The following is a 27,984-nucleotide window of genomic DNA, read 5'->3' as shown; positions in this document are numbered from 1 at the left end:
TTGGTTTGTCGTATTTTCGCACATAACATTCATCGATTGGGGGACGAGTCTTCTTACAGGTTACGGAAAGGCGCAAGTGGTGACGAATGTTGCAGCCTGGATCCCTGGGTATGCTGCGCTGGCGCTACACAGTATAGCGCCAGCGCAGCATACCCAGGGAACCAGTGTAGCGCCAGCGCAGCATACCCAGGGAACCAGGCTGGGTTTACGTGTTCGCTATGATCACTAACTAGTTTGTCAAGGTCAAGAAAGTTGCCAATACTGTCAGGACTGACATTATGACGCCGATTTGTAGTGTCTGCTTGTTTCCGGAACTGACTGGACATTGTGGACGGTCGCTGTCCTGTCCCCAACAGACTTGGTCCATGGTTTGGAACTTGGCCACGGCGTACGCCACATATTGGCGGTAGGTGTCGGGGATCACCCTGAGGTGTCTCATGCCGACGAGGGAGAGATTGTTGTAGCGGATGAAGTCTCCAGCCCTGAACTTGCATCTGCAGCCAACACAAGTATTTAAATGTTTGTATTATGTACTATTTTAGTAAATGTGGGGTCGCTCGGGTGGCCTAGTGGTTAAAGCGTTCGCTCGTCACTCCGAAGACCCGTGTTCGATTACCGACATGGGTACAATGTGTGAAGCCCATTTCTGGTGTCCACCGCCGTGATATTGCTGTCCAGAACATTGCTAGAAGCGGCGTAAAACCATACTCACTCACTCACTAGTAAATGTATGTACGTATATACACCGTCTTTTAAAGGCCCAACAACACGTTTGTTTTCAGGATAAGTGAACTATCATTTGGGGGTAAAACCCGAGACAAAAGTAATTTCAAGTTGTGTTTTGAACACATTATTTTCAATGTCCGGCCCTTAAAGAAGTATACAGACACAGAGAAACTGTTTCATTCTGTAATTAAGGCAATTCACCTGCCAGGCAAAAGAGGCTATACACTTGATACGTTATCAAAACGCTACTTGGCTGAAAACACATCTATACCCATATGAGTGAGTGAGTGAATTGGGTTTAACGCCGCTTTTAACAATATTCCAGTTCTATCACGGCGTGTCAGCTTAATGTTGGAGGAAAGCCCGAAGTGATGAAGGTCTCAGACGTTTACCACTTCGGTGAAACCCATGAGCACGAGTATGGTGCTGACAATATGGCCTGTATTAGTCTGGCAAAAAGCCAGTGTTCCGTGCTGCCACTGAGATACAATGCGGATGTTTAACAGTATGGCGATATCTTTCAAGGTCTTTTGGTATGACGCGGCCAGTCCGTTCCCCGGGCAGAGGCTCTATCTACTAGCATGAGGAAGTGAGTTTAATTTTACGCCGCTTTTAGCAATATTCCAGCAATATCACGACGGGGTACACCGGAAATGGGCTTCATATATTTACTCATGTGGGTAATCGAACCCGCGTCTTCGGTGTGACGAGCGAACGCTTTATCCACAAGGCTACACCATCTCTCTCCACTGACATGAACGTGTAGGAAATTGGGAAGTTTTCTACCTTCTGTCTATGTATGGGTGACAGTCTGTTCCTCCGAAGGATCCAGCTGTTGTGGTGCTGATAGATGCCGTCTGCTCGAACAAGGCAAACAGGTAGAGCTGATTCAACCTGGAACTCATGGGCAGCAGCCAGCTGTACACCACGTCACCGGAAGTGATGTCAATACCCTGGATGTTTACGATCATCCAGTGGACGTAGGAGTTCTGGTCACGTGTTCCAAGCTCAAGGGTGGGATCGTACATCAACAGTGTATACTGCTTGTCTGAAAACAGAAACACACTGAAGTAACAAAATGACAGGCAACATCCTGCCTTTACTGTTACTTTTCGCTGAAAGTTTGACATATAGCAAAATATAGCAAAAATAAAGCAAAAAAAAACCTCACCAGATTCTGTGATATATTCATAATTATCAGAGAGGGTGCATCAAAGCTATATTACGTAAGTTATTACATTTTTTAGAGCCGCCCGCCTCACATAATATTATTGTTTACAAGTACAGTAAACTCCGGTTATAACGAACACGCTTATAACGAACTGACGGATATAACGAACTTACTTTTTGGTCCCGACTACTTTTCTGTAATTATGCTGTATATGTATTTATAACGAACTGCGGTTATAACGAACTAAAATTAGTAGTCCCTTTGAGTTCGTTATAACCGTAGTTTACTGTATCTGCAGACTAAGCTCGTGTTTTCGCTCTTGATGACATATACCTATATTTGATTAAATATACCTAGTCAAACAGAACATTCTTGCTTCCAGTGTATCAAATCTAAGGCGTTGTATGGCTTGATCAGTTTGATAAGAAAACTGCCAGGGTGTAATAAAATATACACCCATGTTTGTTGGTGGCAAGGAATGAAACAAACAAGAAATGTTTATTCCATGGCGACTGTTTTCAGCGTAGTAACGTTTTGATAACGTTTATAATTTAGATGTTAAATCCAAAATCCAATTTTCAAGTGTATTCTTTCTTTTGGCCGGCAGGTTGTGTCCACTGAATGTTCGTTAACTATCTTTGCAAAACCAGAAAATTAACCTTTTCTGGAACAGATTATTAAAATCCGAGACCACCTCGCTTCACTTGCCTCTCAGTGTGACTGCTGGGGGTTGATCTCTGATCTCCTCTGGAACCAGGCTGACTTTTGGGGAGATCCGAGTCTCCACGGAACCTACTAGATCCCTGTTGCGATAATCTACAGTGACGTTTACTGGGCTGGAACAGAGAAATTCGTTTTCTTCACCTCAAGGCCGAAATCCTGCATGTTACTGGTACTAGAATTGCGAAAACGATAGCAATGTATACTTGTACTCATTTCAGCACTGGAAGTGTCATAGTTTAGCGTCACACATTATTCTGGTACATCATCAAACGGTTGGAGCAGTAGCTATATCCCGTACATTAATGACTACAACAAAATATCATTAAATATGATGCGTCTAACATACACCGATTTTGACATTGCGTACGTTATAGAGGGGTACCCACCTTCTGTGATACACTATTCCGCATGGTGTGTTATAGAAGGGACATGACCTATTCTACCCCGTATCTTCACGGGTTGATATCCAACTAGTCCACAGCTCATTTCGGACCAGTGAGTTATGTGATGTAATTATGTTTTAGGATAAAACAACGTGTCCCTCCAGATTATCACTAGTCTCGGAGCACTACTCTTTGAGAGTACCCACTTTCAATGATACAATTTTACGGATAATGTGTTATAGCGGGGACATGAGAGTACCCACTTTCAGTGAGGCGACTAATGCTGTGAGGCTGTGAATATCATTTTTTCATGCCCGGGTGATATCAAACTGGGATGTCCATCATGTGTTTAATGTTATACACCTGCCAAATGCCTTCGCTGCCCCGTAGCAAGCATCCGGGGCCCCAAGATGACTGCGTATTTATTGAAAGAGTAAACATTGTTCTACCAGCATCTTGTTTTGTTCCATTTATGAACTTCAGTTCATACACTAATGTATTTGATTGCTTCTGAATTAAAAAAATAGAATTATACAATATATCGTGATATTGCAAAATATTGTGATACACTTTAAACCTCCATATCCATCCCTAGAGAGTACCCACTTCCGTGATAAACTATTCCACACAATGTGTTATAGAAGGGACACTAGACCACCAACTTTCAGTGATGCATTATACAACACAATGTGTTATAGAGGGGAAGTGAGAGTACCCGCTTCAGCGATACACTATTCCGCACAATGTGTTATAGAGAGGACATGAGAGGACTCACCTTGTTTGATACACAATGCCGCACGATGTGTACGTTATAGCGGGGAGCGTGAAGCTGACGTCAACGGAGACACTGAGATCAAGACGAGCCGGAACTGACGTAAGACCACCTCTTTGCTGAATGTAGTTACTCAACCCTAATGATAAACATATTGTTATAATTCGGTAATGACATTTTTCAGTGAATTTTTCTAAGATATGTGTGCCCATCTTTGATACAATGACTCGACTGCATACCACGTATGATTAAACGAAAAAATAGTATAAACAAATTTTCAGGAATCTTTCAAAGAGGGACTCCCAGTCTGGATATTGTTATTCGTGTCATTATTTATTGACACCTCATTATTTACTTAGAGCAATCATTTGTTGCTAGACGACTATATATGCTTGTCTTAAAAGGCGACTAACGGGATCGGGTGGTCAGGCTCGCTGACTTGGTTCATGCATGTCATCGGTCCCAAATTCGTGGATCGATGCTCATGATGTCAATCACTGGATTGTCTCGTCCAGACTCGATTATTTACAAACCGCAGTCATACATCTGGAATATTGCTGAGTGCGGCGTTAAACAACAAACAAACATTTGTTGCTAGATCGATATGGGTATCGTAGTGAATGGGTACCCGGTAGGATACTATACACAATGATCCAATAACCAAGGCACAAATAATGAAGCGCTATGAGAATTCACTGGCTGAATAGAAGCTTGAGCATTATAAACAGACACTGTGGAATTTGCTGACTTGAATCAAATTTCCAAGGACTACTATTTGCCTCGCGAAGTTACACCCTCACCTTACACATCCACACCCACATCCCCAATCTTCCCGAAGCAACTGATTGTAAAAGTCCAGTTTCCATCCTTGCCGGACTAGGTTGGAATTTCGTGGAGCCACCATCGGCTATTACGAGTTGTGCCGCTATTTTGTTTGAAGAAAATGCAAATATTATGAGAGATGATATGAGCTGGTATTCCGGAGTTATATTTTGGCTGAGCTTACGAGTCTATGCATAGTCCAATCAAAATCGCATAACGAACTAGACATCCGGTTCGTAAGCAACATGGATTTCAAAGTGTAGATTTCGGTCGACTGCAGGATTTGCAAAGCATGTGTACCGCCAACTGGGTGTCATCAGATGTTTTGCAAATTTGCGCATGTTTTAATCAAGGTGTTCAAGTGAGGTTGATGCACCTGGCGGGGTAAAACAAATTTTATTACAAAATAGATCTTGATTACCGATGGGATAGTTTGAAGCAAATGCAAGAGATATGAGAGGTGGAATTTGATTGATCAATAGGAGGGGCATAGAAGGTACATAACCCGTAATATCCACTGGTGGCGCTACGACCGAGCCACGAAATTCCAGCCTAGTTCGGCAAGGATGGAAACTGGACTTTTGTAGTTAGTTAAGGGTTAACACCCTTGTCTCTAAAGACAAAGGGCACTCCTTTTGGGTTGCAGGTTTTAGATATTTCATTCACTGCATGTATCAATCTAATGAACCCGTTAAGATCCGTTTTAGAATTTGCCTTCATCAACGTTTGCCGTCAGGGGCGAATAACGGGATCGGGTGGTTAGACACAGTTGATGCATGTCATCGTATCCCAAATGTGTAGATCAATGCTCAAGATTGTAATCACTGGATTGTCTGGTCCAGACTCGATTACTTACAGACCGCCGTGATGTAGCTGGAATATTGCAGAGTTCAGCGTTGAACAATATGAAAACAAAAACTTCAACAAAAAACATTCTATAATCATTCGAAACAGGTAAACAGACTAGAATATTTACCTTTTACTACTTGTAAAGTGGCCATACAGTTCGATATTTCATGACGGATTTTTTAACAACTTACACTGCCCATAAAAGTGTGGACATCCGTTAAAAATGTCAAAATCCCGGAAGACGATGGTGGTGTACTCATCCGTAACGACCTTGATCACGTTGATGCCATACGACTGCGCTGCAACCAGGTACAGAGAGTATATGTAGCCTTTAAAAAGTCAGAATTGGTGCACATTTGCGCGTTACTCCAGAGCTCCAGATAAATGTTTCAGCTTGTGAGTATTTACTCCCATGTTGTTATTCACTTTGGGTATTGCTAGTCCTCTTTTAGGCATTCAATATATATATATATTTTAACTCCGTTGGGTCCAGTCTATTAGAATATTTAAAAAAATGAGTGATCCCTATAACATAACTCTGCTTTAAAAACCGTTTCAGGTGACTTCTAAGTTGCACCTGTCCATCTGATGTCCCAGGTGTGCCACAACAGTGATACATGTCAAAGTGTCTTTACAGTGAGACCTAGCACTGCATTAGCAGTAGAGGCCACATATTTGTGATACCTACATTCGATCAGCAAGTAAAGTTCGGTAAAGATATACAGGAACGCATGGTGAAAAGGTTACATTGTTATTATACTTTGTATTTCTTATATTAAACAATCCTGTCTACAGTACGCAAACACTGAAAGTTCATTGGGTTATGGTAATTAATTGTGCCTATTTTACGTAAATACAGATCTGAGTATCTGAACGAAAAAATAGATTTACGGACCAAAAAAATAAAATATAACTGTATCCAAGTTAATTACATCCTGGTATCTTAAATTGTTTCGTTATAACCTATTTTTCGCAATATTACATTTATACTAAGTGTAAAATCTCCCATCATTGTGTACCAACGAAAGTATAGCATGGTTCGTGATGTTAAAATGATTTTATATAATCGAAAAATAAAGAGTAGATAATCGTCATTAATGTACTCCTTACTTGAGAGTCCTAGCGCCGACACAATGTCCTCGGGGTAGATCCTATATCGGTCGCGGGAGATCAATTCCTTGAAAATGCTGTCGACATTGGATGCGTTTAGTGATGTCTGTTGCTTAAACACAACCCAGACGTAAGCGGTGATCCGGTACGCAGGAATTTCAGGCTCGAGGTGGGAAGCTATAGTCTGGAACGAAGGCTTTATAGGTTAAAGGACGCCATCAATCGATATCCAAGGCGAAAGACCTGACGTAACACGTGACCTGAATACGTCAGTTTAGAATTACTTTTCAGCACACGACAAAATGGGAATTCCCCGGTGACGCGGTTAGGTCTTTCTACACATAACTTCTAATTATTAGGAAACCCCAGTGACGCTCAAAATAGCACGATGATGTCATCTTCTTTTGATGATTAAGCAGCGCTAAGAATGAATGATCGATGACTACCTTTAATACCAATTACGTGTTTCTTATTGATCATAGCTAAAACGCTTTAATGTTTGGAATTGTAACAGAAGGTGAGTATTGTATTGTGCCGCATGATATCAGTTATATGGAGTGGTTGATGACATGAACAAGAATGAACGCTATGGGGCACGGAGAGACATTTAAATGTGTGATACTGTGACTATGATAAAATGAACAGATTATTATTGAATAGTCAATTAAATCTTTTCCGATTTTTAAATGCTCAATAATAACCAGGCATCAATTAACTGTCATTATGGTCAGCAGCAATGTGATGACATACAGACATATAGCACTAATGTCTAAAACGTACCTGCCAAAAGTACCAGTATGAAATCAATTGAACAAAAACTGCAATACTACTTGTAAGAAACAAATTCGGAATAAATAATATCTATAAATTATGGTTAACGAGGTAAACAATGCTGGTCCATTTGAAGTGTAACAGATAGATATAACATGCTTTATACAATAATTGCATCGCAGTGACATATGGAATTAGAACCGGTATAAGATATATACTGCTTGTTGAAAACATGCACTGCAGTACTGAACACACGGTAGGAAGTATTATACTATGGTTATATATCTCTAAATAATATCTAACAGAACACTGTTTTCTCTAATGTGGCATTGTTTCAACCACTGATTTGTCTGGTCCAGAATCGATTACTTACAGGATGCTTGGTATAGCTAAAGTATTGCTGTGTAATACCAGGAACTAATATGTGGACACATGTCTACCGCCCTTAGACGGCCCTCGGCTACAAAGTTTGTTTGTTTGTTGTTTAACGCCGCAATATTCCAGCTATATGACAATCCAGTGATCTCCAACACATGTCCCCACAGACTGCATTATTTCGGGTATATTTTCTCACTTCTAGGATGAATCTCATGGCTCTGTTCCGTATCTCCTCCATACGCCTTATTTTGTACGTTCCCCGTTTACCAGCACCGCATTCTATCACCAACCATACCACATCTTCACGAGGCAAGAGAGTTAACTGACTTTAAAAGTCCAGTTTCCACCCTTGCCAAACTAGGCTGGAATTACTGGGCTCGATCGTAGCGCCACCAGTGGCTATTACCAGTGATGTCCCTTCTAAGCCTCTCCTATGGACCAATCAGATTCCACCTCTCGTATCACTTGTGTTTGCTTCACACAGAATGATGGCGCCCAGTCAGGGCGATCTGCTCGATCTATATTGGGATAAAACGGGTCCTACATCGCGAAATGCATCAAATCACGTGAGCACCTTCATTAAAAACATGAAAAGATTTGGAAAATATCGGCTGACAACGAGTTGGCAGTGCACATGCTTTGCAAATCCTGCAATCGACCGAAATCTGCACGTCAGTTTACGAACCGGATTTCGATATCGGGGCGCGATTTTGATTGGACTATGCAAAGACTCGTTAGTCCAGCTAAAATGTAACTCCATAATACCAGCCTAGTTCGGCAAGGGTGGAAACTGGACTTTTATAGTCAGTTAACTCTCTTGCCTCGGGAAGATGACCACACCATAGAGTCATATGACTTTGTGAACGTATTGTGTTTGCACATCCTCAAAGAAGCTTGTATTTCGATATGAGGAAGCCAAACACTATACCGGCTAAGCTGGCTGCTCTAGCCATGCGATTATAATCCAAGTTATCTGTTAAACGAATGCCAAGATAGTCATAACAATCCACGACCTCCAGGTTTTGACCACCACATTTAATGATATAGTCTGTTCTTAGTTTTTGTCATTTTTTTTTATTTTAGACATTTCTTCAACGTTTGGTGGTCTCAAAGGGCCTTTTTCAGTGTTGGACTGGCAATCTCGCTACTGACTGTGATTGTTTGTTTGTTAGTTGTTTAACACCACACTCAGCAATATTCCAGCTATATGACGGCGGTCTATAAATAATCGATTCTGGACCAGACAATATCATGAATGACATCATGAACATCGATCTACACAATTGGGATACGATGACATGCATCAACCAAGTCAGCGAGCAAGCGAGTGTTACGATCAAAGTACATCTTGATGTGTTCGGGAGTTTCAGTTGAGTATATATATTTATATAAGGTCACTCACGTCTCCACCCTCCAGTCTGCCGCCGGCGACGTTGACGTACAATCCATGCATGTAGCTCGAGCCGGCGGCATAATACATAACAGTGTAGAGGGCGTTTTCCTCCGCTGGCCACGTCACTTCCGGCTGGTCGCGCAGGTCGAAAGGGGTGTAAAGGGAGTTGGCGAGGGGGTCGATGGAGAAAGTTTGTGGTCCTGTCAAAGGTACCTCCACTATTCTCCCACAGCCAGGGTATGTACCTGATGTTTAACAAAAATACGCATCTAATTAGGACCGAATGACACACAAACAAATGCATGAAACGTTTTAAGAAATAAATTTCAAGCCAAATTTGTAACGTCATCTTTGAGCTTTAACGTATATGTGTTTATTTGTTTGTTTGTTTGTTTGTATGTTTGTATAACGCTGCACTCAGCAATATTACAGATATATGACGGCGGTTTGTTAAAAATCGATTCTGGATCAGACAACCCAATGATTGACATCATGAGCATCAATTTACGCAATTGGGATTCGATGACATATATGAACCAAGTCAGCGAGCCTGACCACCCCGATAGTTGCCGCTTATTACTTGGAATAAGACAATTTCGATGTTTATGTAATGAAACATACGTTAAGATATCACAAAATATATACATTTATATATAAATCCATTTACTTCTTTCTTAAAATAGAATATGTGATATCAAGAAATATCTTATATAATAAAGTATAATGGAAAAATTCATTTTGTGCTTTCAATAAGTGAATTATTGATATACTCTGCTTAAAACGAAACGCAAAAGCAGTAACATCGTAAATATCTGACAGAGTTTCTCCGATATCCTTACAAAATTAATACCAAAAATGAATTGGTCATTTCTACATGGATTCGGATTGATTTGTGTGGAAAGAACGAGGTAATGTAGAGATGTGTGAAAAGACAAAACAATCGCAAAAATACAACCAGGAGAGAGCCTTGCGCCGAAACACACCAACATGACATGAAGGAGCATCATCACTTGATGTGCTATAAACACGTTGGGTATTCATTTGCATGCCATCACAATCATGGAAGAACCACTACGGCCATCTCTACAACTGCGGCAATACCAGGATGGCGTAGGATATCAGCCCAGACAGTGAGGAACCGTTTACGTGCTGAGGGTATTCACGCTAGACGGACCCTTGAAGATTCCGGGGTAGAATAGGTCTTCAGCAACCCATGCTGACTATGCTTGTCGTAAAAGGTGACCATGCTTGTCGTAAAAGGCGACTGATGGGATCGGGTGGTCAGGCTCGCTGACTTGGTTTATACATGTCATCGATCCCAATTGCGTGGATCGATTCTCATGATATTAATCACTGGATTGTCTGGTCCAGACTCGATTATTTACAGACCGCCGTCATATAGCCGGAATATTGCTGAGTGCGGCGTAAAACAACAAACCAACCAACCAACCACGCTAGACGACAAGTTCGAGGTGTCATTTTAACGGACCTGCATCGTTGACTGCGACGTCAATGGTATCAAGACCACAGAGCTTAGTTAAGTGACGAGTCGAGCTTCATGCTTCGCCATGCAGGGGGTAGACGTCGCGTTCACACGGCAAGACTGACAGCCCTTTTTGTCAGGAATCCCAACATCCAGGTCATGCCTTTGCTCTCCAGATTAAAACACAATCGAACATTTATGGGATGCGCTGGAATCACTGCGGGCACGTCAGCAACAACTGCATAACCCCCGACAGTTGGCACAAGCACTGCAGACAGAGTGGGTGAACATTCCCCAGGCCACAATTCGGGATCTTATTGCTTCCGTAGCACAACTTTGCAAGTCCATTTGGACTCTAAAGGTGGCCATACAAGGTATTGAGAACAGATGACCTTCACCTTGAAAATCTGCTGTTCCATGTGTGCAATATGGAACCTGGGTCAATGACAATGACGTAAGCCAATAGTGAACAATTGATTACCATCTGTTGATTATTTATATGATATATAACATATACATCTAAAATCACTTTTGCGTTTCTTTTCTTACAGAGTATATTATGAAATAGCTAATATGTCAGGTGAAATGGGGTTTAACGTCGCGTCCAAGATTAGTGCACTTATATAGCGACGTGCATGCATGTGTGTGTGTGGCTGCTTGTACCAGATACCATGTCGTAGTTTAACATGAATACCCCACTCAGATACAGAATACTGACTCCGAGCCGACCGGTCCTTGTTAATATCCAGCGGCAGACAGGGTAACAACAAGTATCATATTTTAACGTCTTCCATGGAGGCGGTCGAAATAACTAATAAATAGTAAAATGGCGCTTTGTATGTTCATGAATGTGGATATAGGAGTAGGGTAGGAAGGATGTACTCACGGTCAGATCCATCAGCTGGAAATAGAATAAATCTCATGTGGGAAGAATAGATTGTTAATTTAACACTATGTTTCGTGCAGTGTATTAACGTTAACTCTAAATCTTCCGTATCAGCATCTACCACTATATACATCCCAGAACACAGACTTACTCTGGGGGCACGGGTGGCCCAGTCGTCTAAGGCGCCGCGATTCGCTGTGCACAGTTGTGTCCCTTGGGCACGCCAGAAACCTATGATTGTGGGTTCGAATCCCGGATCGCCCTATTATGTTTCTAGGTTTGTCAGCACCACACCCGTGCTCGTGGTTTTCACCAAAGTGGTAAACGTCTGAGACCTGCATCACTTCGGGCTTTCCTCCCACATCAAGCTGACACGCCGTGATATAACTGGAATACTGTCAAAAGCGGCGTTACTCACTCACTCACTGTCTTACTCTGCCTAACACGCGTCAGCTTTTATGTGCTTACAATCATCATGTTAGAGTTACCTCCCTTTATCTAAGGTCAAGAGTCGGATTCGTTTAGGCGTAAAGATAACTGCTGTCCTACACCACGTGTATAAACAAATCATATCTCAACTTTACTGTTCTACAAATATGTGATGAAATCTATAAAAATTAAGCTGTTTCATTTTGAATTGGTGAAATTAGTGGGAGTGGGTGACTATGGTTTTACTCCGATATTCCAGCAAAATGACGGCGGGGGACACCAGAAATGGAAATAAGAGTTCAAAACGTCGTCATAGTCAATAACAGTGACGGTTTTGCTTACCTGGGAGAGTAATGGTGTACGTGACGTTGACGACGAAGGCGAGGCCGCTGGGGTCTGTTGTGTCGTTTCCAAATATTCGAGTGAGGAGGGAGGTTCTGGATGGTCTAGGATTTGTACACTGAACGCCCCCTCTGTCCGGCGGGCAGACCGTAGTGAAGCCGGTCCCAAACCAGTAGGCCGAGGTGTTGGTGTAGAGGGACCTCAAGGCCGCCACACAGACTGCGTCGTGTCGGACGCTGCATGCGGTCTGGGCGTTAACATCTGCATAGGTTTTGATTAAAACGAAGAATATTAGAGGTGAGGTGAGGTGAAATTTGGTTTTAACGTCGCGTCCAAGATTATTGCACTTATATAGCGATGTGCATGCACGTGTGTGTGTGGCTACTTGTACTAGTCCGGACTGATGCCGATTTAAAGTGCTAGCTCACTGAGATACCATGCCGCAGTTTAACATGAATACCCCACTCAGACACAGTATACTGACTCCGAGCCGACCAGTCTTTGTTTTCGCCGTTTAATGCCGAGCGCCAGACAGGGTAACAACAAGTACCATCTTTTAACGCCTTTTGGTATGACGCGGCCGGGGATCGAACCGCTCTCCGGGCGGACGCTCTACCACTAGACCACGGAGGCGGTCTGAAGAATATTAGAAGTGATATTATTACTACCGTTATCATTTAATGAATACTGCTTTGAATGCGCCCGTTAGCCAAAATTAGCATATATACAGGGTAATTATGCATGCATGTCTTGATTTAATTACATACGTATGGGTTTTGTCTTTTGAATTGTCTCTCGTGAAGATTCTGAATCGGTGTCATTAATGACATGGCTTAATGTAATTTTTTAGTTCTTTTATTTTCTATCCTTATCAGCATTCTAAATTAAGGATGAAAACACTGGTCCATCATAACTCTGATGTTAATGACGTTCCTATTGGCCTGAACCTGTTCAAAGACTTGGTACTTGCAGTTTGTTATACCTGAAACTTGGTAGGATCGCCATGCGTCGCGTTAGACTTTCTATGATATATATGCCGTGCGTAATATAAGGAACCGATCCGCGGAATAAGTAATTATATTCACAGACAAATTCACGTGGTCGATTATTTATTGATTTTTCTATTAATACAAATTACTGTATTTTGAACGGGCGAAGAAATGTGTGTGATGGTTTTACTTTCATATCAAGCAGATGGACGTCAGTTGTTTGTTGTTTATATGTTTTTAGACTTTTTCAGTGATTTTCAGGTGATAAGGAAGACATCAACAGACGACCGAAGAGACCCATTCTCATACAGAGCACTTACTCTCACTAGTGTATCATTCAAGAATATACTGTTGTATTTTAAATAACAGGTTATCCAGGTTAGAAGACGATGTTATTTTAGAAGATACAGTAATAAAAAGGATACAGGTATGGTCGGTAAACAATGGGGCATATCGCAACTATTAATACTATAGTAGAAACACGTAAATCTATCTAGAAATCCAAACACATAGCATTCATAGACTTCAGGAAAGCGTACGACTGTATTGACCGCCGTGAGATGCAGGAAGAAACTACAGGAATAAAACATAAAAGGTTTAATGCAATTCCGTCACTCTACAGTGTACAGTACAGTGGACTGCAAACCCCAACGGGAAATCTACTTCAAGGTTTGATGTGAAATGCAGACTTCAACAAGGATGTTTGCTGTCTCCGATTCTTTTCAGCCTGTTCATAAATGATAACCTTTTGCTATAAAACACGTGTTATTCGGAGTAGTCAACGAGGCAACAGTTGGTATTAAACTACCGCGATGGTATAGGGTTACTTGCAGAATCGGAAACTGACCTGAACGTTTTATTAGATTCTCTTCAAACATGGCCGGGTAGTCTAGTGGTTAAAGTATTCGCTCGTCACGCCGAAGACCCGGGTTCGATTCCCGACATGGGTACAATGTGTGAAGCCCATTTCTGGTGTCTCCCGCCGTGATATTGCTGGAATATTGTTAAAAGTGGCGTAAAACCATACTCACTCACTCACTCACTCAAACATGGCGTCGGTCCAACTCCATGTCTGTTAATGAATCCAAGTCAAAGGTGATCCATTTCAAGAGCGCCACTACTATTCGATACCCAAGAAGATCCAGGTTAGAATGTGTCTTGAGCAACCCATGCTTACCGACTATGCTTGTACTAAGAGGCGACTAACGGGATCGGTTGGTTAGGCTTGGTTGATATATGTTATGGTTTAAAAATATTTATTTTTACAAAAGTGTGAAAAATTGATTGGTAAACAAGCGAAGCGCTTATGTTAATACCGCTCGATTACACATAGACATATTACAATAAATACATCAAAAAGATTAGATGTAATAATGAATTGTACATGCCAAGCTAGATGTGTATATATGATAAGTTTATTTGCAGTTTTTATTAAACAATTAATTTCACTGAAAATCTGCCATTTTTAAATATGAAGTTTTGAATAGAATCTAATATTTGTATTTGCTCTTCCTTACTCAACTGTTTGTAAAGAATAACCATGTTGGTAAAAATACATTTCATTTCGAAGAACATAGTAATTTGTACACTCAAAAAAGAAGTGTAAAACATATCCACAGGAACAAGTTTTTGTATCCAAAATATATCTATCATACTGATCTGCGTTAAGATCGCAGCGGCCAAGCCTGTGGCGACTGTGAACAATTTGACATATTCTGTTTCCATAATTTAAATCCAACTGTATACCATTATCTCCCCTTACGTGGAGCAAGTTCTTAAATTGTGTAAGGTCTCTGTCCCCGTTAGGTTTTCTGGTAACATATTCCAAAGTTGTATTGTAGCTGGTATAAATGAATCTGCATAAGCTTTGGTTTTACACTTCACTTCAACACCACTGGTGCCAGAGCCACCAACCATGCAGAAGGTTGCTTGCAGCGAGAACAAACCCACACTGAAATCACCCAGATCATGGGGGGGGGGGGGGGCGAATGCCTTCTCGAAGGAGGAAATACCGACAACCAGAAGTCAACATCATGACTCCATTGGAGTATGCAGACTCGTTATCCCACCTGACCCGTGAAGATCCGGGGTAGAACAGGTCTTCAGCAACCCATGCTTGCCGTAAAAAGGCGACTATGCTTGTCGTAAAAGGCGACTAACGGGATCGGGTGGTCAGGCCCGCTGACTTGGTTTATACATGTCATCGGTCCCAATTGCGTGGATCGATGCTCATGGAATTAATCACTGGATTGTCTGGTCCAGACTCGATTATTTACAGACCGCCGCCATATAGCTGGAATATTGCTGAGTGCGGCGTTAAACAACAAACCAACCAACCAACGTTATCCCACCTCATCGGACCTTAATAAAAATTGTGTAAAGTGTATTATATGCATAACTTCTCTGAGAGGCATTTAGAAGGTGGAGTATTAAGTAAGGATAAGGCTTATGGGTGAAAAACTTCTTTATTACAATTAGGAGCTCCTTATTGTAATAAAGAAGTTGTTAATCCATAAATCCTATCCTTACTTTGTATTATATGCAGTCTAAAGTGTTTTAAATACTTTATCCAATAATACTTGTGTAAATTGTGCAATAATCATTATAACAAATATTCTGTCAGATAAATACTGTAACAAACCGAACATTAGTCATTTTGCAATGACTGTCATTCATGTGTTCATCTATCGGGCATCTACGTGATCAGACACTACCAAAGCAGGGTTCACTCAAACGAAAAGTTTACCTAGACTAGACCACGGAGGCGGGCATGTCTAGGTAAACTTTTCGTTTGAGTGAACCCTGCTTTGGTACCTAGACATGCCCGCCTCCGTGGTCTAGTGGTAGAGCGTCCGCCCGGAGAGCGGAAGGTCCGTGGTACGATCCCCGACCGCGTCATACTAAAAGACGTTAAAAGATGGTACTTGTTGTTACCCTGTCTGGCGCTCGGCATTAAACGGCTAAAACAAGGACTGGTCGGCTCGGAGTCAGTATACTGTGTCTGAGTGGGGTATTCATGTTAAACTGCGGCATGGTATCTCAGTGAGCTAGCACTATAAATCGGTATCAGTTGGGACTAGTACAAGTAGCCACACACACACGTGCATGTACGTCGCTATATAAGTGCAATAATCTTGGACGCGACGTTAAACCCAATTTCATCTCACCTCACTTATATAACTGCAATACTGTTGGACACGACGTTAAACCCCATTTCATCTCACCTCACCTATATAACTGCAATACTGTTGGACACGACGTTAAACCCCATTTCACCTCACCTTAATTACTAATAGACAGACTATAACCACCAGAAATGCAGTGAGCGGTAGCTCTAATCCCTTCTGCCAACACACAGGGAGGTAGCAGCGTGAGAATATACGTTCGAAATATGTTGATGCATTGAGGGAGCAACGATTGAGCAACACTCATGGTGTAAAGGCCGAGCTTGGGCAGGTTGCTGCCCACTCTCGGGGATTGCGTAATATGTTTACTTAAGATTTGAGTGTTTTGGCTCAGTGTCAGTAAAATGCTTGTTCAAACTCGCGTCGTACATTTATGCAAAGAAACGCACAGCCCACTGGGATCGGATTGCACGAGGAAATGTCATTGGTTCAGTTTCCTCTGATGGGGTTTTAGTTTCCTTTGCACATCACTCTGGTAATGTCCATTATGAGATTTACGGGAAAATAACAGTTTAAAATCTGTGTTAACTTTTTTTTTATAAAAGGGCATAGAAACGCCTGCTTGTGTAGTTTACACGTATAAGGCGTTTCTAGTACGTACACATATAAGACATAAATAGTATATTCACGTATAAGGCATAACTAGTATATGCACGTGAAAGGTATTACTAGTACATTCACTTATAAGGCATAACCAGGGTACTAGTATTACTAGTATATTCATGTTTAAGGTGTTACTGGAATGTGCACCTTTTAAAGTATTACTGGTATATATACGTATACGATATAATACTAATATAAAGACATATTATTAGCATATACACGTACACAAATTTACCAGCAAAGACACGCATAAGGTATTACTAGTATACACACGTATAATGCATAACTAACATATATACGTAAAAAGTGTTACAAGCATAGACACGTATAAGGCATTTCTAGTATACACACGTATAATGCATAACTAACATATATACGTAAAAAGTGTTACAAGCATAGACGCATATAAGGCATTTCTAGTATACACTTGTATAATGCATAACTAACATATATACGTAAAAAGTGTTACAAGCATAGACGCGTATAAGGCATTTCTAGTATACACACGTATAATGCATAACTAACATATATACGTAAAAAGTGTTACAAGCATAGACGCGTATAAGGCATTTCTAGTATACACACGTATAATGCATAACTAACATATATACGTAAAAAGTGTTACAAGCATAGACGCGTATAAGGCATTTCTAGTATACACACGTATAATGCATAACTAACATATATACGTAAAAAGTGTTACAAGCATAGACGCGTATAAGGCATTTCTAGTATACATACGTATAATGCATAACTAACATATATACGTAAAAAGTGTTACAAGCATAGAGACGTATAAGGCATTTCTAGTATACACACGTATAATGCATAACTAACATATATACGTAAAAGGTTTTACAAGCATAGACGCGTATAAGGCATTTCTAGTATACACACGTATAATGCATAACTAACATATACACGTAAAAAGTTTTACAAGCATAGAGACGTATAAGGCATTTCTAGTATACACACGTATAATGCATAACTAACATATATACGTAAAAAGTGTTACAAGCATAGACGCGAATAAGGCATTTCTAGTATACACACGTATAATGCATAACTAACATATATACGTAAAAAGCTTTACAAGCATAGACACGTATAAGGCATTTCTAGTATACACACGTATAATGCATAACTAACATATATACGTAAAAAGTGTTACAAGCATAGACACGTATAAGGCATTTCTAGTATACACACGTATAATGCATAACTAACATATATACGTAAAAAGTGTTACAAGCATAGACGCGTATAAGGCATTTCTAGTATACACACGTATAATGCATAACTAACATATATACGTAAAAAGTGTTACAAGCATAGACGCGTATAAGGCATTTCTAGTATACACACGTATAATGCATAACTAACATATATACGTAAAAAGTGTTACAAGCATAGACGCGTATAAGGCATTTCTAGTATACACACGTATAATGCATAACTAACATATATACGTAAAAAGTGTTACAAGCATAGACGCGTATAAGGCATTTCTAGTATACACACGTATAATGCATAACTAACATATATACGTAAAAAGTGTTACAAGCATAGACGCGTATAAGGCATTTCTAGTATACACACGTATAATGCATAACTAACATATATACGTAAAAAGTTTTACAAGCATAGACACGTATAAGGCATTTCTAGTATACACACGTATGATGCATAACTAACATATATACGTAAAAAGTGTTACAAGCATAGACGCGTATAAGGCATTTCTAGTATACACACGTATAATGCATAACTAACATATATACGTAAAAAGTGTTACAAGCATAGAGACGTATAAGGTATTACTAGTATACACACGTATAAGGTGTTGATTGTATGTACCAGGCCTGGTCCTGTTCAAAGACTTTGTAATTACGATCTATTATAACTGAAAATGAGGCCACCTTGAAGGATCTCCGTGCATCGATTACGTTTTTCGTGACATAAATATTTACCCACGATTTGAATGTTTAGATAGTCACTTAAACATGCGTTACTCAGTTATATTATACCAGCAAGTATTGAACCCTCCCCAAACGCACAGCGCACTGGGATCGGATTGCATGATCAAATATAATTGGTTCAGTTTCATGTGGTGGGGTTTTAGTCCCCCTCACCCATCACTCTGAAAGATTGTTTTTTTTATCTCAGCAAATGAAAAAAATAACACCATCAACAGCCCCAACAGAACCGGTCGCTAATCTAAGTCCCGAGGTACTAAAACTTGGTGGAGTTTGGTGATGCTCTTTCCAGCTGTTATATATAAAGATAAGGTTTATGATGATGATGTATGTAAAGCTAATATTTTAAACGACAACTTCTCTGAACAATCGACAGTCGAATTGGCATCTGTATTGCCAATTCACAAAAAAGGAAATGTAAATGAATGCAGTAATTATAGACCAGTCGCACTAACAAGTTGTTTTGCAAAAGTATTTGAAAAATGTATCCATAAACATGTGTTTAACTTCTTCAAAGACAACAGTATTCTGAGCAATCGATACGTCACTTTATATTATTGTCGATGATCCTAACACAGCAGCGATTAATTTAAATGTTGCTCTAGAAAGGATATCGGTATGGGCGAATAACTGGTAAGTAACGTTTAATCCACACAAAACCAAAACCATAATATTTCAAGAAAAGTAAACCAAGCAAAAACCTGTTCTTTAAATGAAAGGTACTCCAATAACAGAGGTCTCATCGCACAAACACCTAGGGCTAATTTTACATCAAGATGGCTACTGGTCAAATCATATAGATAATATAGTAGATAAGGTAAGTCCAACGATTACCTGCTTTAGAACTTTCAAATACCGCCTGTCCAGAAAAAAAACGTTACAGAATATATATTTATCATTTATTTTACCAATATTCGACTATTGTGATCAAGTATGGGATAACGGTTCTCAAGAACAAGCGTTGGTTTTGGAAAGGCTAAATTTAGACGCACTGAGAACAATATGTTGAGCTACTCGTGGTACCAGCCACGAGTCTCTATACTCTGAAACTAACCTTACACCCTTATACAAAAGTCGGCAATCTCATAAATTGAAAACATTTAACAAAATGGTTAACAAGTTGGCCCCTGAATATCTATATGATATGCTGGTATGCTGTTTGTTTTTGTACCGATATATGTATTTGTGTATTTGTGTGTGACTTGTATATCATCATAATATTTGCAACAGTAGGCACAATCAATCTAAATTTATTATTTTATGTACAGTTTACTCTTATTAATTGTTAAATGTTCTTTGTAGGGAGAGTTGTTTACATAGGTTGAACCTGTACACCAATCCCATTCCTTTTTCTTGGAAATAAATATTGTTTAAATCATATAAAGTGACATTGAAAAGCCTGCTTCTGTTGTACATATTCACGTTTATAGGCCAGACGAGAATGGATAGCGGATAATAGACACTATAGAAACTCTAAATTATACCAATCCCACAAAAATGCAAAAAGGGAATTTAGACGTTTACACCGAAAATCAAAACGTAAACAGCGCAAAGAAATAAGTACAGAACTAGAAAAGACATGTGAAGCCGATATAAATACATTCTATAAACATGTTCGTAAGTTGAGACGCAAGAGTCCCGTTATTGATAAATTAACTTACAATGGACGTAGTGCTGTTTCTTCAGCTGATATATGTAAACTGTGGGGTGACTATTATTCAGATTTGGCAAAACCACAAACGTCGGATGATTTTGACGAAAACTTTAAACTCACCATTGTATCCAAACTTCATTATATCATGGAACAAAATCGTCACAATCGATATCCACTAGATGATATCCTGTCTACAGAAATCCAAGTCTCAGAAATCAGATCACATATACACAACCTTAAAAGAAACAAATCTCCAGGACCTGATGGTATCACAAATGAAACCTGATATTTGGAGGAGAGATGCTTGTAGTAACCCTCAAACACCTATTCAATCAAATACTTGCATCCCAGTATTATCCATGTGCCTTCAGAAAAGGTATGATAATACCTATTTATAAAGGCAAAAACGACAAACATGATATACGTAACTACAGGGGCATAACTCTTACGTCGTGTCTATCTAAACTCCTAGAGAAAATCATTTTAAGTAGAATAGAAATATACACCCAGTAATCTCCAATCATTCCCCGATGTTTTACCATTTGGTTTCAGAAAGGAACATGGAGCAATCATGTCTGTATTCACCGTTTTAGAATGCGTTAATTTTTACCTAGAAAGAGAATCACAAGTGTTTGCTGCATTTTTAGATAACGAAAAGGCTTTCGATCGTATTTGGCACGACGGTCTATTTGTTAAATTACATGACCTTGGTGTGAAGCTATACAGACAGCTGTGCTTTTATATCCTACAACGGAGAAAGATCTGATGAGTTTCCCATTAAACAAGGTGTTGGGCAAGGTCGAGTTATGTCAGCATGGTTCTTTCTCGTTTTCATAAATGACCTTATATGTGAACTAAGGAAAGCAAACGATGGCCTCTCTGTTCATGGCATCTATATACCCTGTGTGTTATTGGCCGATGACACAACGCTCTTGTCTACAACACCACGGGGCTTACAGTCTTCCCTTGATTCAGTTCGTTTATATGCCAACAAATGGAGACTCACGTATAATGCCCCCAAGAGTAAATCACTTTAATCTATCCTGTTAAGAAAGAATAATAACATGTTGCTCAAAAGCAATAAACTGTGTTAATTCACTACGATCACTCGGCCTCAACGATTCCGACCTCCACCCAGTTGCATTTGTCAATATATTGAAAAGAATGATTTTATCTACAAGCTTTTATGGATGTGAATTGTTACCAGCCTTATACGGTAAAGAACTTGAAATGATTGAATGTAAACAACGTTACTTTGCTCGTCATATACAAGGATTTGGTAAAAGACATCCAACCGATTCGTCTATTTCTAACTTGTGAATGTGGTCAATGAATGGCTACATTAATAAATGTAGACTACAATAATTAGGAAGGCTCTGCAATAACGATTGTAACTCAATAACAAAAGATCTATTTTGTGCTCACATTGCTACCGACGCTATTGTCAATATTAGCCGTCCAGTAAGCTTATGCAACAGCCTTCTATATACTGCTAAAAATACCATTTAGATAACTACATAAAGGAATATACTGATAGCGGTTCATTCCCAACTAAATCGGCTTGACGAGCTCTTGTAATCAGACGTCTATCAGAGAATGAACAGTACATCTGGAGAGAGAGACTAGCACGATACCATAAAATTCATAAACGGTTACAAATGCATTTTTTTTATAATGTAATGTATCTCTATCCACATCTAAGACAACCCCTGCAACTTTGTATTAAAATCGGATCAAGAGCAAAAGTGTCGAAAGAATGTAACCATTGCAATAGACATTGCTATGACTATGATTGCCATATTGTTTTACACTGTGAAATGTTTATGCCTGACAGAAATAATTTCTTCTCATGCCTGATTGATAAACTTGATGTAGATGTATATGTGAAAATAGATATGCTTGACGATGATGCTATGCTTTCATTCTTTCTCGGTGCAGATGTTCATGACTTGACTAACGAACTTGATTACGATACTTGGCAAAGCATCATAATGTCGTTCTGCCACTTCATATGGAATTCAAAGAAATACCTTATGCATATCTACTACACTTATACCTTACTGCTCTCAAAATGTACATTGTAAATCATTTATTCATAGCAGTGTATAACATGATGTCATTGTATATAGTCAAGTAATGTCATTGATGTATTGTAAATAATGTATTTGCCCATGTAAAATCTTCGGATTCAACTGTGGAGGAAATAAAGAAATACATTCATTCATAAGGTGTTGTTTGTATGTACCAGGCCTGGTCCTGTTCAAAGACTTTGTAATTACAATCTATTATAACTGAAAATGAGGTCACTTTGAAGGATCTCCGTGCATCGATTAGGCTTTTCGTGACATAAATATTTACTCACGATTTGAATGTTTAGATAATCACTTAAACATGCGTCGCTCATTTATACCAGCAAGTATTGAACCCTCGCCAAACGCACAGTGCACTGGGGTCGGATTGCATAATCAAATATAATTGGTTCAGATTCCTGTGGTGGGGCTTTAGTCCTCCTCACCCATCACTCTGAAAGATTGTTTTTTATTCCAGCAAATGAAAAAAATAACACCATCAACAGCCCCAACAGAACCGGTCTCTACTCCTGGTAATAACAATATGAAGGCACTGCGGAAACAAATAACAGTTTAAGATCTGCGTTTCCTTTATATAAAGTGACATTGGAAAGCCTGCTTCTTTAGTAATACTATATATTTACGTAAAGGGTATTACTAGTACATACACATATAAGGTATTACAAGTACATACGGGAATAAGGTCTATCTGGTATATACACGTATAAGCTATTTCTAGCACATACTTGTTTTAGGTATTACTTGAATACACAGGAATTACTACCTTATATACGTATAAGGTATTTCTATTACTACCGACACGTATAAAGTGTTACTAGTATATAAACGTACACAGTATCAAAGCTAATAATCTTGTCTTAGAATTGTTTCATATGATTGGATTTTTTTGCGATACTGAAGAGACAGACAGAGTCACGTAATGCATAGCTGGTGTGTTCAGTAATCATGGTGCGGTTTCTAAAATAGGTCAGTCAGTATTTGCCAGGCTTTTTATAGAACAAATGCAAAACATCTGAGTCACGATGTCTGTCGGAAGTATTGGACCCATGACCATGCGTGGTGATCGTGAGTTGTTGTTATATGAGAAATTATACTGTAAGGAATTAAGTTGATCTAAACTCTGTAACCTGAGTGCACGAAGACGCCCTCACAGATGCCTTTCATCGACCGTATCTGCACAGAGAGAACTTTAATAAAGACATGCACCGATACTTCAAGAGTCACTTTGGCGTGACAACAACGTATACAGGAGAATATACAATAATAGCTTACTTGAGATTTAGGTATATGAAGGGCACATGTATTTTTTATCTGTTGAATTGTTCGAAAAATGTATCTTAAAACTTACTGGTATACAGCTGCGATATATATAAATTTTATGTTTGTTTGATGCTTTTCTGTTATTTAACGCCGCACTCGTTATATTATATTTCAGCTACATAACTCGGTCTATAATTAACCGAGTTTGGACCAGATAATTTAAGGAGTGATATCGTGAGCATTGATCACCCCAGTTGGGATACGATGACATGCATCAACCAGGTCAGCGAGCCTGACCACCCGATCCCGTTAGTCGCCTCTTACGACAAACATTGTCGCATCTCACGACAAACATGGGTTGCTGGGGATAAAGTCTAAAACGGGTCTTCACGGGTTATATATATAGCATCAGTTATGCATTCATTAAGAGAACGACGTAATGCCCCTTGCTGACGTTCTTTGAAAACAGGATACTTATTTGGTCATTAACTGTATTATACATAACGTATATCGAATACTATGTATTCAGGATAACAGAAAACGCTAAACGACGTTAAAGATGGAACTTATTGTTACCCTGCCTGCCATAATAATCAAGGATGAAATATCCGGATGATTTCCAGTGAAATCGTCCAACTCAACGAACCAATATTAGTGTTATCTGTGCGATAAACCAGTTCGATGATCTTCGAAAATATGTATGTGACCTTCAGAGCTGGTTGTTTTTTGTCTGATGTTTAATGCGGATGCTGATATCTACAGCAGTAGACCGATAGTTTAATTATTTTATCCTTCGTGTCGAATTCTCAGCCAAAGTACACCATGACCAGGGGCACACTCATCTTCCCGAGACAAGGGAGTTAACTGACTATGAAAGTCCAGTTTCCACCCTTGCCTACTAGGCTGGAATTATGGAATAATCAATTATTTTATTTTGGCTAGACTAACGAGTTTATCAGAGTCCATTCAAAATCGACATGCGGTTCGTAAACTTCCGTGCAGATTTCGGTCGAATGCAGGATTTGCAAAGCATGTGTACTGCCAACTCGGTGTCAGTAGATATTTTCCCAAATGTTTTTAATCAAGGCGCTCACGTGATTTGATGCACTCTACGACGCAAGACCCGTTTTATTACAAAATAGATTTTGATAGTCTTCACTGGGCGCCGCCATTTTGTTTGAAGCAAATGCATGAGATGAGAGGTGGAATCTGATTGGTCAATAGGAGGGACATAGAAGGGATAGCCACTGGTGGCGCTACGATCGAGCCCAGAAATTCCAGCCTAGTTCGGCAAGGGTTGAAACTGGACTTTTAAAGTCAGTTAACTCCCTTGCCATGGGAAGACGGGGGCACTGGGGGGACAGATTCATGTTGGAATCAAGGGGAAATGACAGTAACCCAGTTTATGTGGTGAAGCCCCAAGCCAGAGCAACCCCCTTGAGAACCCTTGATAGTCTTCCACTTCAGCCCAGAGCTCAACAAGGAAATCGTCGTCAAAGGGCGGCGAAGGATCAGGAAAGGATAAATCCTGACATTGGCGATGGTACATCGGACAACTTGGATGATGAATATGGGTTCCTTGACGAACCTCCAGTGGAATGAATGTGGAAAATAATGAGGAATTAACCGATGCAGCGGATCATTTGGAAACAGAGACTGAACAATCCAAATGTACATGTCATGTAGAGACATCCTCTTCAGCCGAGAGATGACTCGGAGACCAGGAGCACCATGCTGATCAGGACCTGGACCCCACACAGATTGAACGAGAACTGACCTGGACCCCACACAGATTGAACGAGAACTGACCAGGACCCCACACAGATTGAACGAGAACTGACCTGGACCCCACACAGATTGAACGAGAACTGACCAGGACCCCATACAGATTGAACGAGAACTGACCTGGACCACACACAGATTGAACGAGAACTGACCTGCACATTGTACCGATGTATTGAAGACTGTATGCGAGTGTGGTTATGGTTGTCTGACATTGGATGTTATCATTGTAATGCCAAGAGTGAATGATTGTTATGATGTAAGGAAGTGGTTCTAATGTTTCAAGGCATATGGAAGAAATGAAACTGTCCTTTAAGTATAAGAAGTAACGTCTACTGCTATTTTTCATAGAACTGATGTCAAGAACTGTGTCAAAAAGTGCTGTCACAGTATTTGTGTTGAAAATGATTGTTTAACGCCGCACTCAACAATATTGTACATTCCAGCTATATGACGGCGGTCTCAAGAATAAACGAGTCTGGACCAGACAAGCTAGTGATTGACATCATGGGCATCGATCCACGCGATTAAGAACGATGACTTGCATCAATCAAGTCAGCGAGCCTGACCACCCGATCCCGTTAGTTGCCTCTTACAACAAGCATAGTCGCTTCTCGCCACAAGCATGGATAGCTCAAGACCTATTCTAACAGGGTAGTAATGAAGATGAATTGACCATCCTTATTATTGCATAATGTAGCCAGTGAGATTTGGGAAAGGGGACACCAGTGTTTAGGATGAACAAAGTCCTTATTTGCATTGTCCAAGATTAGTGTTGGATGTTATCTATCATACGTGACTAATTTGTACATTTCTAGTTCAGTGGAGACGACATTTTTAATGTAATGGAAGTATAACAGCCGTTCAGGACAGATTGTATTTTGTCTAGTGTTTAATGCCAGAATTGAAAAAGAAATTAAGTCCTCCTATTTTTAAATATTTCCCCACTGTAAGCAATGGTAAGTATGTTGTTTGACAGACGGTTGACCATGCAATTATCAAGTCACAACTAGCTGTGACGCAAGGTTTAGCGTACATCGTCACTATGATTTATGATGCCACCAATTTGGGGAAAACGGAATAAATCAATGACGTCATAACTTATACAGACACCTCTGTTGCAGGGGTGTAATTTAAGTACAAATAACTATTTTTTCAGGAACAGCTTTCAGTAAGCTTTATTCATAGATGCGATGCCCATTTACTCCCAAGGCGTTGAGTATAGGAGTGAGTGTTTCTGTAAACAAACATGGCTGCAAAAACACTTGGTACTTTTTATATTAATAATTCTCTCGTAATACAATAGTTTTAGTCTAATGTATGATACATGTACTTATAAATACGATACTATAACACACTCGGCTAATAATCTCTATGGCCCAGAATGGATTGTTGATGCATTTATAAGCTCTGGATGCTACTTGGACTTGATGAAAGTACAGTTGTCCCAGCTCGAGGGGGTTCGGGGGCACGGATGGCCCAGTTGTCTAAGGCGCTGCCATTTGCTGTGCAGAGTTGCGCCCCTTGGGAACGCCATAAACCTATGTTTGTTGTTTTCTAGGTTGTAGGGGGCTACGGCACTGATACAAGTCTTCCTTGTCAATCATGACATAACACAACGTTTTCAACAATAACGTGACATCCTGCGTTGGAGTTCGGTTGTATTTCGTCTTTTCATCAGACTAGTCATAGCGAATGGGAGTTGGTCTGTTTAAACACAATCACAATTCACCTTTTTCTCAAAGGTTGGCCAAATACATTTTCTGTAAATTGATCCTTATATGAAATACCATATGAATATGGTACGTAGATCCTATTTAAGGTAAATATGATGTTCATAGCATCTGTCCACACAAACGTGGACGTGCACAATGAAGTGTAGAAATATTTTTGGTGGTCTGGGGCGCTACAATCCGCCACTCTGTGAGTTTGGCCCACAGCTGGAAAAATAGGTTGTATTGTGCGTTGTTTCGAATCCCAGATCCTTCCAGAGAATTGATCAGAAGTTACTTCTTCTCCAAGTGGAAAATATGCGATCTGTCCTAAATAGCAGCGCCGAGTTACTGATGTAAAACAATTACAATCCAACTCACTCGTCCAATTACGAAACATCTGTCATTATATTATTATTAATAGAACAACTGACAACACTCACAGCATGTGGCCGTCAGCAGCAAAGTCAGCAGGGTGGGTACATGCGCCATGGT

General features: G+C 39.9%; 1 protein-coding gene across 1 annotated transcript; it reads right to left on the bottom strand.

The window, feature by feature from the left end:
• Positions 1 to 33: 33 nt before the first annotated feature.
• On the bottom strand, positions 34 to 27,984 carry LOC139452816 (uncharacterized). Its single transcript, XM_071234440.1, has 10 exons — positions 27,933 to 27,984; positions 12,239 to 12,499; positions 11,468 to 11,482; positions 9,108 to 9,343; positions 6,557 to 6,740; positions 5,638 to 5,745; positions 3,779 to 3,914; positions 2,606 to 2,733; positions 1,513 to 1,774; positions 34 to 494 (listed from the first exon to the last, which is right to left on the bottom strand). The coding sequence occupies exons 1-10, from the start codon at positions 27,979 to 27,981 to the stop codon at positions 230 to 232; spliced, it is 1,644 nt and encodes a 547-aa protein (XP_071090541.1). The 5' UTR covers positions 27,982 to 27,984; the 3' UTR covers positions 34 to 229.

Source organism: Haliotis cracherodii, unplaced genomic scaffold (genome assembly GCF_022045235.1).
Source record: "Haliotis cracherodii isolate W230 unplaced genomic scaffold, xgHalCrac1.p SCAF_9, whole genome shotgun sequence".
Classification (NCBI taxonomy): Eukaryota; Metazoa; Mollusca; class Gastropoda; order Lepetellida; family Haliotidae; genus Haliotis; species Haliotis cracherodii.
The sequence above is the reverse complement of the archived record's forward strand: the minus strand, read 5'-3'. Positions and strand labels throughout refer to the sequence as shown.